Source organism: Macaca mulatta, chromosome 11 (assembly GCF_049350105.2).
Source record: "Macaca mulatta isolate MMU2019108-1 chromosome 11, T2T-MMU8v2.0, whole genome shotgun sequence".
Lineage (NCBI taxonomy): Eukaryota > Metazoa > Chordata > Mammalia > Primates > Cercopithecidae > Macaca > Macaca mulatta.
In genome coordinates, this window is record NC_133416.1 from 103,322,194 (window position 1) to 103,337,092 (window position 14,899).

The following is a 14,899-nucleotide window of genomic DNA, read 5'->3' on the forward strand; positions in this document are numbered from 1 at the left end:
AAATTAATATAAAGCTAATTTAAAATCTTTAAATTTGTAAATCAAAAGATTAAACCTTGTTAAAATTTACAAAGAATATGCCACTATAAGAAGAAGTACCTCAACTTTATTTTAGTAAAATCACCAACAAAACAATAAAAAGTCAAAACTAAAAAGACAGTTTTAATTGTGAGCCGAAGTTTTATATTTCTTTACGAATTCCATTTAAAAAAGAGAAATCTCTAAAATCATCGATATGCAGGTCTTTAATCCACTTTTAAGTCTTTCCCCACCAGCATTGCAGTCACGGGATGCATGCTTGCTTTGTGCTCTTGGTAGGTTCGGACGGCTTGATCATGGGATTTGTCAAAGGCAGTAAGATCCCTGCCAAAAAAGAAAAAATTGAAAAGAAAGAAAGGCGAGAAAGAGACAGAAGAGGAGAAAGGGAGGGAAGAAAGAAAGGAGGGAAGGGGTTCAGAGGAGGGGAAAAGGAAAGGAGAAAGAGAATAAGAACATAAGTCAATACCCAAGATTAAATTAAAGGATGTCAGCAGGGGTGACAGCCAATGTCACCCAAATAAGGTACCAGTCCCAGCCAATCAGATGGGTATGGTCCTGCCACAGGGTCCCAGAGGCCTCCTTCTGTACCAGAGACTGGCCCTTATACTGGCAGATCAGACATTTTGCAGCGAGTTACAGGGAAGGGCTAGAGTGGCTGGGACCAGTGGCTATTTACCAAGCAGCATGGAAGTATTTTATTATTTGAACAGTGTCCTCTAATCTACTGGCTAAATATCGGCTTTCTTTCTAAAAACTGCTTTAAAAAAATTTTTTTAATCAAGATTTTAAGAGTATGAAAACACTAAATTTATAAATAGAATTTCTGAAAACTTCAAATAATTGAGAGTAAAAATCCTGATCACAGTGAAATAATAAATAATAAATACATAAATAAACAATAAATAATAAATAATAAATACACTAAACAGGACCTACCATACAAAAGGTAGGATTAGTCATTTTTAATGTTAACTACTATAAACATCATAAAACAGAAATATTTATTTTTCCCACAAAAGCTGTATTCTTATTTATTTTATTCATTTTTTTTTTTTTTGAGACAGAGTCTTCCACTGTCACTCGGGCTGGAGGGGATGGAGTGCAATGGCGCAATCTCAGCTCACTGCAACCTCCGCCTCCCAGGTTCAAGCGATTCTCCTGCCTCAGTCTCCCAAGTAACTAGGATTATAGGCACCAGCCACCACACCTGGCTAATTTTTTGTATTTTTAGTGGAGATGGGGTTTCACTATATTGGCCAGGCTGGTCTCAAACTCCTGACCTCGTGATCTGCCTGCCTTGGCCTCCCAAAGTGCTGGGATTACAGGCGTGAGCCACCGCGCCCAGCCCAAGTATACTCTTATTTAAAAACCTATTTAAAGTATACTTGACTCAATTCAAAGCTAGATGGGTTTTAATTATGGAAAGCATATAAAATATACTTAAAAATTAATTTTGTGGTCACATCAAAAAAGAGATAATGACTTATTTTGCCAAGTTTTATGATATTATTATTATATTGCCATCACTTTTGATGGCCAAAACTACAATTACTTTTGCACCAATCTAAATACTTGTGAAGTAAATGAAAAGCAAACAAAAGTAATCATGGATATTTATGGAATGATTTTTTTTCCCAGAATTTGGACAAAATTCATAGATAAAGAACTTCACTGAGATATTCTTTTTTTTTTCTTGAGATATTCTTAACTTGTATCTTGCTGTCAAGATACAACTTATCCCCCCCTTACCAAGCATTCCTTTACTATGTCAAGCAACCTACCTTTGACCTCTATGCAACATTTGAACACAAAACAGTTAGCTTTATTTTTTTTTTTTTTTTTTTTTTTTTTTTTTTTTGAGACGGAGTCTCACGCTGTTGCCCAGGCTAGAGTGCAGTGGCGCGATCTCGGCTCACTGCAAGCTCCGCCTCCCGGGTTCCCGCCATTCTCCTGCCTCAGCCTCCTGAGTAGCTGGGACTACAGGCGCCCGCCACCGCGCCCGGCTAATTTTTTGTATTTTTAGTAGAGACGGGGTTTCACTGTGGTCTCGATCTCCTGACCTTGTGATCCACCCGCCTCGGCCTCCCAAAGTGCTGGGATTACAGGCTTGAGCCACCGCGCCCGGCCAAAACAGTTAGCTTTATCTGCTTATTTCTCCTTACATTTAACTTCAGACTCTCTTTCTTGTCTATACCTACCTACCAACTATCTTCTAGTTGCCTTTAAAAATCTTTGTGTATATAAGCCTATCTTTGATTTATTTCCATTTCATCAGTGTCTAACTCTATTTGGCTCAAAATAGGTAATCCATATATAATGTTTCTACAAAAAGGAATGAAATTATTTCAAATTTCAACTATTTGTAAGTGTGAATCCCTATTCCAAAATTATATTGATAAACTTTAACAAAAAATATCTGCCATATAGATTATGTTTAAACATTTGAGAGTTTTCTTCCTATTTCTTAGATGAATTCAAAGCACAGTCTGAGTGGGTTCTTACTTGAATAAGGGCCGGGTAAACTTCATTCTCCCTTGTTCAGTTGCCATCTTTAGCGCCAAAGGAATTGCGTCCTCCCACTTGGATTGAATGCAGAGCCGCAGCCATCTAAAAGGAGGATTTAGGGGGAGCATGGGGTAGAAAATGAGGAAGGGGCAGGATATGACAGGTATATCTTAATATTACTTCTGTAGTGATGAGTAACCCCACTATAGTTATACTGTACACCACTTTATGGTATGTCTTGATTCTGAGACTCTCAAATCCTTATATATACAATTTAATAATTGGTGAAGAGAAAGAAGAGGAGCCAGTTCTTGAAAAAGATCATATATTTTAAAAGGTCTGGATCAGTAGGTGCTCACATACCTTGTAAATGCAATTTCTGAAGGAATTAAACTTTGGTTTAAGCCTCACATTACAAATTTGAATTAAGAAAGATTAACATATAATAGAATAAAATATTTCTAACTATTCCCATTTCAAAGTAGATTTAGTTGGTTGTGGAGAAAGCCTATTTACCACAGAATCCTTCATTCTAATTTTTTTTTTCTTTTAAGGTAAGAGAGGTTTAGAGCAAAGTCTAATGAAAAGATTAATACTATCAGCTTACACATTGCAACTATTCCTTAAATATCACTATAAGTATTTACACAGAAGCAGTCAGTTTGACAAGGACTTCTCAAGACTCAAGTATGTCTCATACTCTGCATTCCCTTTCTCCACCTTTCAAAGGAATTTTCTGCTTTCTTCCACAGAGACAAGTTAAAATGATGTACCTGAATCGTATTTCAGAATTGTTAATGGCATTGAAGTTGTACACCTCTTGCATTCGCTTTATGTGCCCCAATGGAAGAGGTGCCTAAGAGCAAAATAAAGAAGTATACCGTATCATTTCAACAGGATTCCTTGGAAGAAAGGAGCTGGAGAGAAATGCATAGCCAGATTAAAATCCTAAATATTTCATAATATAGAAATAAATTAGATAAAAATAAAAGAAACAAATTGCACACTAAAGTAAATTCTGTGCAAACTTATTCTGGATGAGGATATTCTACTGGGAGCACAGGGATAATTTACTTTGTGAAGTACTCAGAATTAAATGAGAATTGCTCTTCTTAGACTTTTTAGCATGTATAAATATTATCTTTCAGACTTTTCCTAGACTTTTTCTAGTTATTCTCCATACCTTATATATCTTAAATGCATTCCATTCTCCAGATTAAATCATAGTTCCTTAATTTTTTGCCTGATTCCCCCTAGCTTTATCTTTGTATATTTCCCCTGAAATCCCTCTCAAATTATCTACATCCCTAGCACTTCTTAAATGTTGATATTATAGACCTCTTTGGGAATCTGATGAATAATGTGGACTCTTTCCGTAGGGGTGAAAATACACTTACTACACGAATACAAACTTCTGTATACAATTTCAGGGGTTTCATAAGCATCCTATCCCTACCTTAACTCACCCTAAAAGGGAGGACAAATTTGGGTGAAGGAAAGAAAAAAGATGAGTTCAGTTTGGACAAGCAGAGAGTTTGCAGTGCCTGTGAGTACAGGCAGAGGTGCCTCTAGGTAGATGATAACTCTCCCCTCCAACCACGACCTCCTTACCTTACAGGACTCCACGCTCACTAACCATCTGTGCTCTCATGAACTACTAACCCTGATGCAAATAATTTAGTCCATTAGCCCCTTATGGACACATGCAACTCCAAGTCCACCCTGGTAGACCAACTGGTTAAGGTCATCTCCAAGGCTCCCCGACTTGCCCTAAGTTTTGCCATACCCATTCCAGAATCACCCTACCATGTTCTCTCTGTGACCCTAGGCCACCCACCAGTGGTAGAGCAATTTATGAAACCATGATGATCCGATGCACTAAAAATAGATTCCCTCTTACTTTGATGTGGCCCTTGTTGCCTCAAAATCCTATTCCTAATTTTTGCATCAATTCCACAGGAAATTCCGCTCCAAATCTTCCTTCTCAAGGTGCTTAGACCGAAGACTTCCCTTTCATAGAAGTCTTTAAAATCCAGTCATTGGTTTATCTCAAAATGCAGCATCTCCTTTCGGTTTCTTCTATTCTTTCAATTTTCTAGATTCAAAACCTTAAAATCTGCAGGATTCTTTACTGTTAACCCCTATATCCCATCAGTCATAGAGCTCTGTGCTTTCACCTTATGTAACCTCTTTCTCACGTCTCGTTCTCTCCTCTCCCTGCAACTCACTCTCTCAAGTCCAGTACTCCTGCCAGTCTCCCAACTAGTATCTTCACCACCATGCAGCCTTCATGGCCCCAGATTAGTTTTCACAACCCAGCATTTCATCCTGATCAGTGTAAGATCTAAAATTTCTTAGCTTAGCATTCAAGAGTCATCACATCTGGTTCTACTAGCTTTTCTAGTGTTACCTTCACTGACTTCCTTACTCAGTGCTACTGTTTACTCCAGCAATGCTGCAGACGAATTCCAGCCCTTGCTGATCCTTCCACCTTGAATTTCTACCTCCTGCTAGCCCTAGGGGTGCAAATCAAGTCTCCTCCAAAATTCCCTCTCTGATGCCCCCAGTTGGAAGAGAGTCTTTCACTAATTAAGTTTTTCCAAATGACACCTAAAGTATACCTCCTTTTATTGCTAATTTAAAAAAAAAATTTACGAGATGGAGTTTCACTCTGTTGCTCAGGCTGGAGTAGACGGGTGTGATCTCAGCTCGCTGCAACCTCTGACTCCCAGTCCAAGTGATTCTCCTGCCTCAGCCTCCCAAGTAGCTGGGATTACAGGCACCTGCCACCATGCCCAGCTAATTTTTGTATTTTTAGTAGAGACGAGATTTCACCATGTTGGCCAGGCTGGTCTCGAACTCCTGACTTCAAGTGATCTGCCCGCCTTGGCCTCCCAAAGTGTTGGGATTACAGATGTGAGCCACCGCGCCTGGCTTATTGCTAAATTTTGCATGTGTTCCCCTTCCTACAAGACTATAAGCTATTTGAAGATAAGGTATATCCTTTCTTACATATTTTCATATTTAGCACAATATAAAACACAGTAAGCTTTTTTAAAGAAATGAATGAGTTTTATAAATGATTTTTTCCCCATTAGTTTCCACATTAATAATCTTTTTGCCAAGTTGGGTAGAACATAAATGCTGTGCCTTTCTGTCCATTTTAATTTCTAAGCTTTTGAGCTAGTACTTACCCTCTGGAGCATCTGTGCTAAAAACTCATTCAACTGATGAGAGGACAGATCTTTCAGGTCTGTGGCATTGAATGAATTTAAATCTTCTTCTTTGGCCTAAAATAAATTTAGCTAGTTATTTTTGTTCAAGTACAATTTAGTAATACTTATTGGTTTATCTAACATACAAGTAAAAATTGAGAAAAAGAACCATATGAATGCATAAGATTATTCAAAATAAATTTATGCCTGAGTTACTTAAGTAATCCTGAGATTGAGTTACTATAATTTAAATAGCTGATATGACTCCTAGAATCTATATTACTTAAGAAAAAGTAGATTATGGGTAGGAAGAGTGGAAGAAACTGTTAACATTCATTGTACCATTTGAGGTATAGAAATTTCCAAAGCAAAGAAACATTTCAAAATGTATGCATGTTGACTAATTTATAGACCAATTCAAAAATGTAAAGAATGAAATTGTGTATTTTTAAATATTACATTAATAAATTCATAAGACCATAAACTAATGTTTTCCTCCATCCCCACATATTCTGTTTTCCCCACTCAATCTAGAAACCATCTAAGAAAAACAAAAATGAGTCTGCACTTTTCAAATTTGGATTTACTCTCAAAAATCTTTGAGATGATGATTAAGCAATATTAAATAAAGCTGATCAAAATAAGGATTTTAAAATATTTTAAAACTAGTTTTATATTCTTCTAAAGTAGGGCTTTTGTTACTTTAAAAGAAATACATGCAAATACTAAAAAATCAAATAGGACAGAAGGAAAAATTCTTTTGGTTTTGCTCCCTGTTTCCAAGTACTACTCCTCAGTAACCAATATTCATAGTTTCTATATATCCTTCCACTAAATTTAATGCATAGGCATATACCCTTTTAAAGAAATATTTTGCATCTTCCCCTCTTCAGAATTCTCCTTAATAGCAATACTTCTTTTCCCTTTACAACTTATCCTTAATATGAGAATGTACAGCTCCAGCTCATTTTCTGTGCAAAACCCTGCAAATCTAAACTATATATTAATTAAGGATATGTTTATGTTGTAAAAACATAAAAAGCAAGAGAATGATAAACCAAAATTCAGGACAATGGTTACCTGGATGGGTCAGCAAGGAGGGTGGAGAAGGGAATAAGATGGGGAGGGATGCTACAGAGGTATCGGCAAGATTTGACTTCTTATGCTAGTGATGCGTCACACAGGTCTTGCTTTACATTGTTTTTTACACTTAGAAATATGTTATAAATATTCTTTTGCATGTATTTACTATTTAAGACAAACCATTGAGAAATAAAATACATAAGGAAAAGAGTGCACTAGTGAATACAGTGTCCTGAATCTGTTTCTAACACTGCCTGTTTCTACTAATATTGAAGAGTTGATCATTATCCACCTTAACTGCTGGGCCCAAAGGAATATTTGAGCAGAAATTAGTAGCAGTTTTATCTAGCACCAAATAAGCTGGAATACATTTTTCAAACTAAAACAGAGGATTCGAACACACACTGTTAAAAAATCCTGTTTCCCACAGGAATCTCTTATACTTTTCTTCGTGACAAGTTTGTCAACTACACAAAACATAAAGTTCAAGACACAGGTATTATAGAAGAACAAAGCATTATCTGTGGCAAGATGTGTTACCAGACGTCTCTCTTGGACAGAAATAAGCCTTATTTGAAAAAGCACACAATGAAACCATTCCTCCAATATAAACTCAACACTATTCCAGGCCAAGTATTGACAGGTGAAGTATCTATGGACACAACCAGCCTACCTTTCTGATAGGTAGCTACTAGAAGATTTTATTACTTTCTTCCAAAAAAAAAATTCCGCAACAAACAGACTTGACCTTAGATCCGAATAGTAATTAGTAATGCTCTATCTTTGTTATGATGTTATAAAAGTCTCCAAAAAGATGCTTATATTTTATTTTAAATTGGAGTGTTGCTTCCCTTGGTTTCTGGTTCCATTTTTCCTGATTTGCCTTACTCCTGATTTCGTTTTTCTTCCGTCTTCTGGCTCTAAGGATGTTCTGCCAATACCTGGAGATTTCTACTCCGTTTTCTTCTTCTCCACGTCTAATCAGTTCTCAAGTTCTTAGTTATAAAATTAAACTTCAAAAGTCTCTCAACTCTTTTTTTTTTTTTTTTTTTTTTTTTGAGACGGAGAATTGCTCTGTCACCCAGGCTGGAGTACAATGGTGTGATCTCAGCTCACTGCAACATCTGCCTCGTGGGTCCAAGCAATTCTCGTGCCTCAACCTCCCGAGTAGCTGGGGTTATAGGTGTGCACCACCACACGTGGCTAGTTTTTGTATCTTTAGTAGACATGGGGTTTTGCCATGTTGGCCAGGCTGGTCTCGAACCCCTGGGCTCAGGTGGTCTGCTTTGCATTTGTTATTTCTGTGTGAATCTAATGTCTTAATTAAACAATAGATGCTTCAAAGGTAAGTCCATCTCTGTATTTTTCATAGTGTGTGATGCAGCATTTTGTATATAGAAAGATGTGAAGAAATAATGGTCAAGTAAACTTTAGAAACAAGTTTTAAAAGGCAATTGCTAAACTGATTGCACAGTTGGAGGCCATTATCCAAGCAAATTAACACAGGAACAGAAAACCAAATACAGCATGTTCTCACATATATGTGAGAGCTAAACGACGGTGTACTCACGGAAATAAAAGTGGCAACAATAGATGCTGGGACTACTGGGAGCAGGGCAAAGGCTGAAAAACTATTGGGTACTATGTCAGTACCTGGGTGATGGGATCATCATACCCCAAACCTCAGCAGCACACAATATGCACGTGTGACAAACCTGCACATGTGCCCCCTGAACTCAAAAGTTGATATTACTTAAAACATTATAAATCTGTTGCAAATTAATAGGAATAAAAGTATTCCTAAATTTTCTGTTATTCTTCATTAAAGAATTATCGAGGGCACATTCTTACTTTGGCTTCAGTAAAGGATTATATTTTAGTACATATATGAAGAAGCTCCTCTTTAAGAAGCTTCATAGAAAGTGAACAAAGTTATTGACAGAGCAAAAGTGCCTCGATTCTTTCTACCACTAATAGTCAGCAGTTGGTCACCCAAGATCATTTTAGATGTACCTGGTATGTGAAATTGCTGTATCGGAAGCAGTATCTTATAAATGATTTAAAAGGAAAAGAAGAAAGGTAAGATGCAAATATTTTTGCATACTTTTTTTCAAGAGTTAAGCAGCAAGAAAATCAGGATTAATGCCTTTAACATCTATTTTTTCCCCCCATAAAACTTAATTTTCTAGGTTGGGCACAATGGCTCATGCCTGTAATTCCAGCACTCTGAGAGGCTAAGGTGGGAGGATCACTGGAGACGAGGAGTTTGAGACCAGCCTGTACAACATAGACTCTGTTTGTACAAAAAGTTTTAAATTAGGCAGGCATGGTGGCGGATGCCTGTAGTCCCAGTTACTCAGGAGGCTGAGGTGGGATGACTAACTGAGCCCAGGAGGTTGAGGCTGCAATGAGCCATGATCACGCCACTGTACTCCAGCCTGGGCAACAGAGCAAGACCCTGTCTCAAACCCTTAATTTTCTATATTGAGAGTAGATACAATATCACCTTAGATAAACCTGACTTTCAAATAGCCTTTCCAAATATAACTGTTTGTGATTTAAATACCCTCCCTGCTTCATGAGTAAAGACATATTTGCACAATTCAAAAAGGAATCAAAATCACACATTATTACTTACAGTAATCCATCTTTGACTTAAGGCAATACAAGCATTTGTCAGAGTCATATCATAACTGCAAAGATAAAAGGTAAAGATTAAATTGTATAAAAATGCACATGCTTTTGCAGAAATGCAGTTTTAAAGCTACGGTACATACTTAAATTTCAAAGTCCTTTTTAAATAAGGAAAACAAACTCCAAAGTGATGAAAACAGAAAATACTTTACCTAACTTACATACTACTGGCATCATCCAAGAACTCACAAATCCAAATGGATACCACATTAATGAAACACTCATCTATCTTTTAGAAAGAATGCCAAAGCACCTCAGCAAAAGACTGTCATGTGCTCAAGTAGTCTATGTGAAAGTAGTTGGAATCAGTTGAGCATATTTACTATACGGCAGGAACAGTTCTAGGCACTCAAGACAACAAGACGAACAACACAAAGTCCTTGCTCTCATGGATTTACTGGAGCTCTAGTGTGGAGAGTGGCTGGAAGAAGTCAGAACAGATACAAGTACACAGTTTGGGTGCCAGAACCGCCTTCCAGGGTGTGAAGACGTGATACTGAACTTGAACAGTGGTCGTAGAAATGGAGAGATGTGGATAGACTCAGATATTTAAATCATATACAAATGATGAGAGCATTATCAAAAGAGGATTTTCTGTGGTTTGAGATTTTCTAAGATACTCTTTTACAGAATCCCGGGTACGGGAATGATTCCAGGGTTCCTCCAGCACTTTGGTATTACTTGAAAGTAATCGTAAGGGATCTAGAATGAACCAAGGCCCAAAAAAGATCCCTTAGCAGTGGTGATATCAAAGAAACACTTTTGAAGAACGAATTTTCCACCCAGATTTCTCTAATTTTAAAAGCAACCGTCAGAGACTTCTCCACTCCTAAACTTCCTGGAACTGTCTTTTGACTTTATCAGGCCCCTGAAGTTAGAGTCCTTGAAAGACTCCAAACTCCAAATTCTATGCTTTTATTCTCAGGCTCCTCATAGTTGTACAGCACACCGGACTGCTGACCACTCTCCATACCACTTTTAAATTATTTCTTCCCACAGCTTTCTTAATGAATTAACCTTTGAAAGCTCTTTTTAGTTTTCCATTTATTTTGCTACCTTTCCTCTGTCCCAGCTCTAAAATGAAGATCCTCTAAGGTTCTAAACTTTACTTCTTGTATTCTTCTTTGTAAGTCATCTCCACGACAATGTCCAAATCCATCACCATTAAAATTAATAGTTTCCTCACCTGCAATACTTAATATTTTTTAAAAAAATACTTTTCATTGTATTATAATTACTTGACACATCCAAGTTGGCTCTGTGAGTTCCTTATTCATCATATTAGTGCCTGACAATAAATGTGTGCTGGATTGAGCTGAATCTTTACTACATCTCTGCTCGGTCATTTTTAATTTCTTCTTTTCTCACCACAGCCAATCAGTGGCCAATAGATTCTAGCCCGAAAACGTCTTTCCTCTCAGTTACGCCTTTCTTTTCCCACTGCCTTTTTATTACTTCAGGTCCTCATAATCTCTGGTAAGGCTGTTGTAAGAATTAACGAGATAATGTATGGCACTTCTTAATGAAGTGCTAGGAGCTGCTACCTTTTTTAGACGTTAAAAGGGTTTACTGACGATTTGTGCCACCTGTTTCCAAAACAAAATTCGAAACATTCTATTGTAATCACCCCTCCCTATCTGAGCTCCTGTTTCCCACCACAGCCTATGATAACCAGAACTGCCCAGTCAGTGGGGCACTCTGACCACATCTGTTCCATACTCAAAACTCCCAGTAACTTCTCAACCAAACACTTCTCAGCCTGGCTGTTTAAAGTGCTGTACAAACAAACGTGACCAGGCCTCATCTTGTTTCCTAGCTTCTCTCCTGCTGCTCCCTGCAAATCAATTAAACTGGCCTGTTTAGTGTAAGAGAAGCTGGTAGGCAATTTTGGTGATCCAAAAGAAAGGCAACAAGAGACTGGAACATGCCATGGTCAGTGTCCTCACACAACTCATGAAAGACCAGGGTTCAGGTCCAATTGAAGGAGAGGGTTCAGTATAAAAAAGCAGTATACTGAGGCCAGGCACAGTGGCTCACACCTGTAATCCCAACACTTGGGAGACAAAGGCAGGTGGATCGTTTGAGCTCAGGAGTTTGAGACCAGCCTGGGCAATGTGGTGAAACCCCACCTCTAGCAAAAATACAAAAACTTAGCTGGGTGTGGTAGTGCATATCTGTGGTCCCAGCTACTTGCAAGGCTGAGGTGGGAGGATCACTTGAGCCCAGGAGGCAGAGGTTACAGTGAGTTAAGATCACATCACTGCATGCCAGCTTGGGCCACAGAGTGAGACCCTGTTTCCAAGAAAAAAGAAAAAAGAAAGAAAGCAGTATACCAGAGGCAATTAAGACTGCCAGGGTTTGAATCTCAACTTTTACTACTTACTAGCTGTGCAACCTAGGGCAAGCCACTTTACCTAGTTAATCCTAACTTACCTCCTTGGGAAAAGGGGATAATAACTTATAAGTGTTGTAATTAACATAATACTTATAAAATATTTTTATTGCAGAAGTTTGAAGGAAGATACAATAGCTTATTCTTTTCTAAATCCCTCACCATCCTTGTGCAGAAAGGAGGCACTCAGTTACTTAAAGTAAAAAATCATATTTGCAAACTGTGGAAATTATTCTTTTGGCCTCAGGGTGAAGGCCAAAACACCTAAGAACTCTGCTCTCATCATTAACTAGTAACAGTTTCAGGAAGGCATACTACTCTTTCAGATATTTTGAGGCTCTCTAGGAGTTAGGAGAATGAGAAGGAAAGCATTAGCAGGCAACTACTTACTTGGGTTTTATGGGAGGCAGTCCAGGAGAGTAGAGCCAGGCATTCCAATCAACTTGATTGAGAACATCAACCTATGAATAGTAAGAATTCACAGTTTACAACAGAATGCCCTTTCCTGTTGGAAAAAAAACTTAAACTTATAAGTCCTTAGATATATAATTTTGTCTAATCTGCCAAATCAAGATAATTTCTAAATCACTTTTTTAAACATTAATATTTTAAATGGATATATCATAATTGTGTATACTTATGTGACACAATGCGATGTTTTGATATATATATTCAATATGAACTAAGTCAAGCTAATTAATATATCCATTACCTCTTCTAGCTTTATCTTCTAAAAGTTATATTAATCACTAGTGTGCTGTTAAATAATTAAAACAGGAAAATTAAGCACTTGTAAAAAATCAAATTCTGAACCATACTATTGATGATCTCTCTGAAACAGGAAAATTCTACAGGTAGTTCATGTGGTTAAGATCACATTTAAAACAGAAAAAATAGGCCGGGCGCAGTGGCTCAAGCCTGTAATCCCAGCACTTTGGGAGGCCGAGACGGGCGGATCACGAGGTCAGGAGATCAAGACCATCCTGGCTAACACGGTGAAACCCCATCTCTACTAAAAAAATACAAAAAACTAGCCGAGTGAGGTGGTGGATGCCTGTAGTCCCAGCTACTCGGGAGGCTGAGCCAGCAGAATGGCGAAAACTCAGGAGGCGGAGCTTGCAGTGAGCTGAGATCCGGCCACTGCACTCCAGCCTGGGCGACAGAGCCAGACTCTGTCTCAAAAAAAAAAAAAAAAAAAAAAAAAAACAGAAAAAATATGCAATGAGAGGTTGAGTCCTAAAACAAGTTCTGAACCAATACTACTATTAGATAATTCAAGTTAACCTAATCAGTCAATAAATAGAGATATATTGAGAATGAAAAATAGAAAAGGTTTTTAAATCCAACCTTATCTTTAAAATAGGAATACAGGAAATCCTTCCAGTCATCAGTAGTTATGCTCTTATAGGAAAACTTCTCAACATAAGCTTTTAAGAATCCTAGGAAAAGCTCTAAGAGTAAAAAAGAAAATCAATTCATAGAAAGGTAATTATTTGACATTTTGTGTGTGTGTTTGGCACTGTACTATTAACCACAGAGAACAGAGAACATTCAGAGAATAGGGAAATCTATGAGGACTTTCAGAGTGAAAGAATGTTCAGAAAAGGAGGTGGGACTTAAGTTGGGCCTTGAAGAATATATGTAATTCAGTGGAAGGGAGAAGAGAAATTCTAATTATAGGTAAGGGGATAACATATGAAGACACAGAAAAGGAATGCATAACCCAAGTTCTAAAAGCTATAACCTTCATATGACTAGAAAGAAAAATAAGACTGGACAGGCAGAATGGATTCAGGTGACAGACAGCCTTCCAAGTCAGTCAACCAACCAAGGAGAACACCTCAATGTCTATCAGTGGGGGATGGGTACATAACTCAGCATAGCTTTATCGTGAAATAGTATGATGTCATTAAAAAGTATGAGGCAGATTTATATGTATTGACATAGATGGGTGTATGTGAAATACCGAGCAAAACAAAACACAAATGTTGAGCCAATATATAGCATGATCCATTTTTGTAATTAAAATAACTATATGTATTTATGTGTCTGTTTGTTAATTTACACCTAGAAAATGATCTGGAGCCATATACATTAAACTGCTAACAGTGGTTACCCCTGGGGAATGGAAAGAGGTTGATGGACTTTCACTTGTTACTCTTAAAAACTTCTGTACCATAGAAATGTTTTCAGGGAGTACATACTATTATCCTCATTTCAAAAACTGATGAGATTGTTTAAAAAATGAAGCAGCATAATTTAAACCTTAGAGGTTATTAATGGTTTTAAGTCAAGAGATAACTTAGAAAACAATACAGATTTCTTCAGCAGCTACATCCAGAATGAATTAGAAGTATTAAATGGAACAAAACAATAGTTTACAATTCTTCCTAATTTTCACATTGCCCTCAAAAAGAAAACAAAAATCATAAAATACCAACTACTTACCTGGTCCTCCAAGCAGTTGTTCAAGGTAAAAAAGTAAAGCAAAGCCCTTCTCATAGGGAACTGAAGAATAAGCTACATCAGGGTCTACATCTGTCAGATCAACCACAAGTTTGGTGAAAGGATGTGTCTCCCCAAATGTCTTTACCTGCAAGACATGAAATAACATGGAGAAACATATAGAAAGACTGCTATCACCACACAAATAAGCTAATAAGAAGTATTACTTCACTCAGTGGTGTAACTTTAGGGGAATCTAAAACTTGGAGACTGGAATACTAGGACATGTTGGCATAAACTTCTGGAAGTTTAATAGAATGCTTACTTACACAACATTCTCTGATGTTTCTTGCTCAATAATACAGGCTTTATTCTTATAAAAAGACTAAAAAAATGATTTAATGCCTAGTCAGCAAATTTGGCTTTCAGGAGACAACACTTAAAAATGACATAAATATACCAAATAAAATTCAAACATAGTAAACAGCCATATTAATAGCAAAGGCCCAGTGAGGTCCCATAGCTC

General features: G+C 37.3%; 1 protein-coding gene across 2 annotated transcripts in view; it reads right to left on the bottom strand.

Annotated features, from left to right (window-relative positions):
• Window positions 1-86: 86 nt before the first annotated feature.
• LTA4H (leukotriene A4 hydrolase) overlaps window positions 87-14,899 on the bottom strand; it is a 35,481-nt gene continuing 20,668 nt past the window's right edge. The window contains exons 12-19 of one of the 2 annotated variants that reach the window (XM_015152472.2): window positions 14,377-14,521; window positions 13,276-13,379; window positions 12,319-12,389; window positions 9,481-9,535; window positions 5,739-5,834; window positions 3,318-3,400; window positions 2,542-2,646; window positions 87-363 (exon numbers count right to left, since the gene is read on the bottom strand). In XM_015152472.2, coding sequence (XP_015007958.1) covers window positions 246-363; window positions 2,542-2,646; window positions 3,318-3,400; window positions 5,739-5,834; window positions 9,481-9,535; window positions 12,319-12,389; window positions 13,276-13,379; window positions 14,377-14,521 — 777 coding nt within the window. In that variant the 3' untranslated portion in view covers window positions 87-245. The remainder of the gene's footprint in view (window positions 364-2,541; window positions 2,647-3,317; window positions 3,401-5,738; window positions 5,835-9,480; window positions 9,536-12,318; window positions 12,390-13,275; window positions 13,380-14,376; window positions 14,522-14,899) is intronic. The other variant, XM_015152473.2, reaches the window with a different exon arrangement.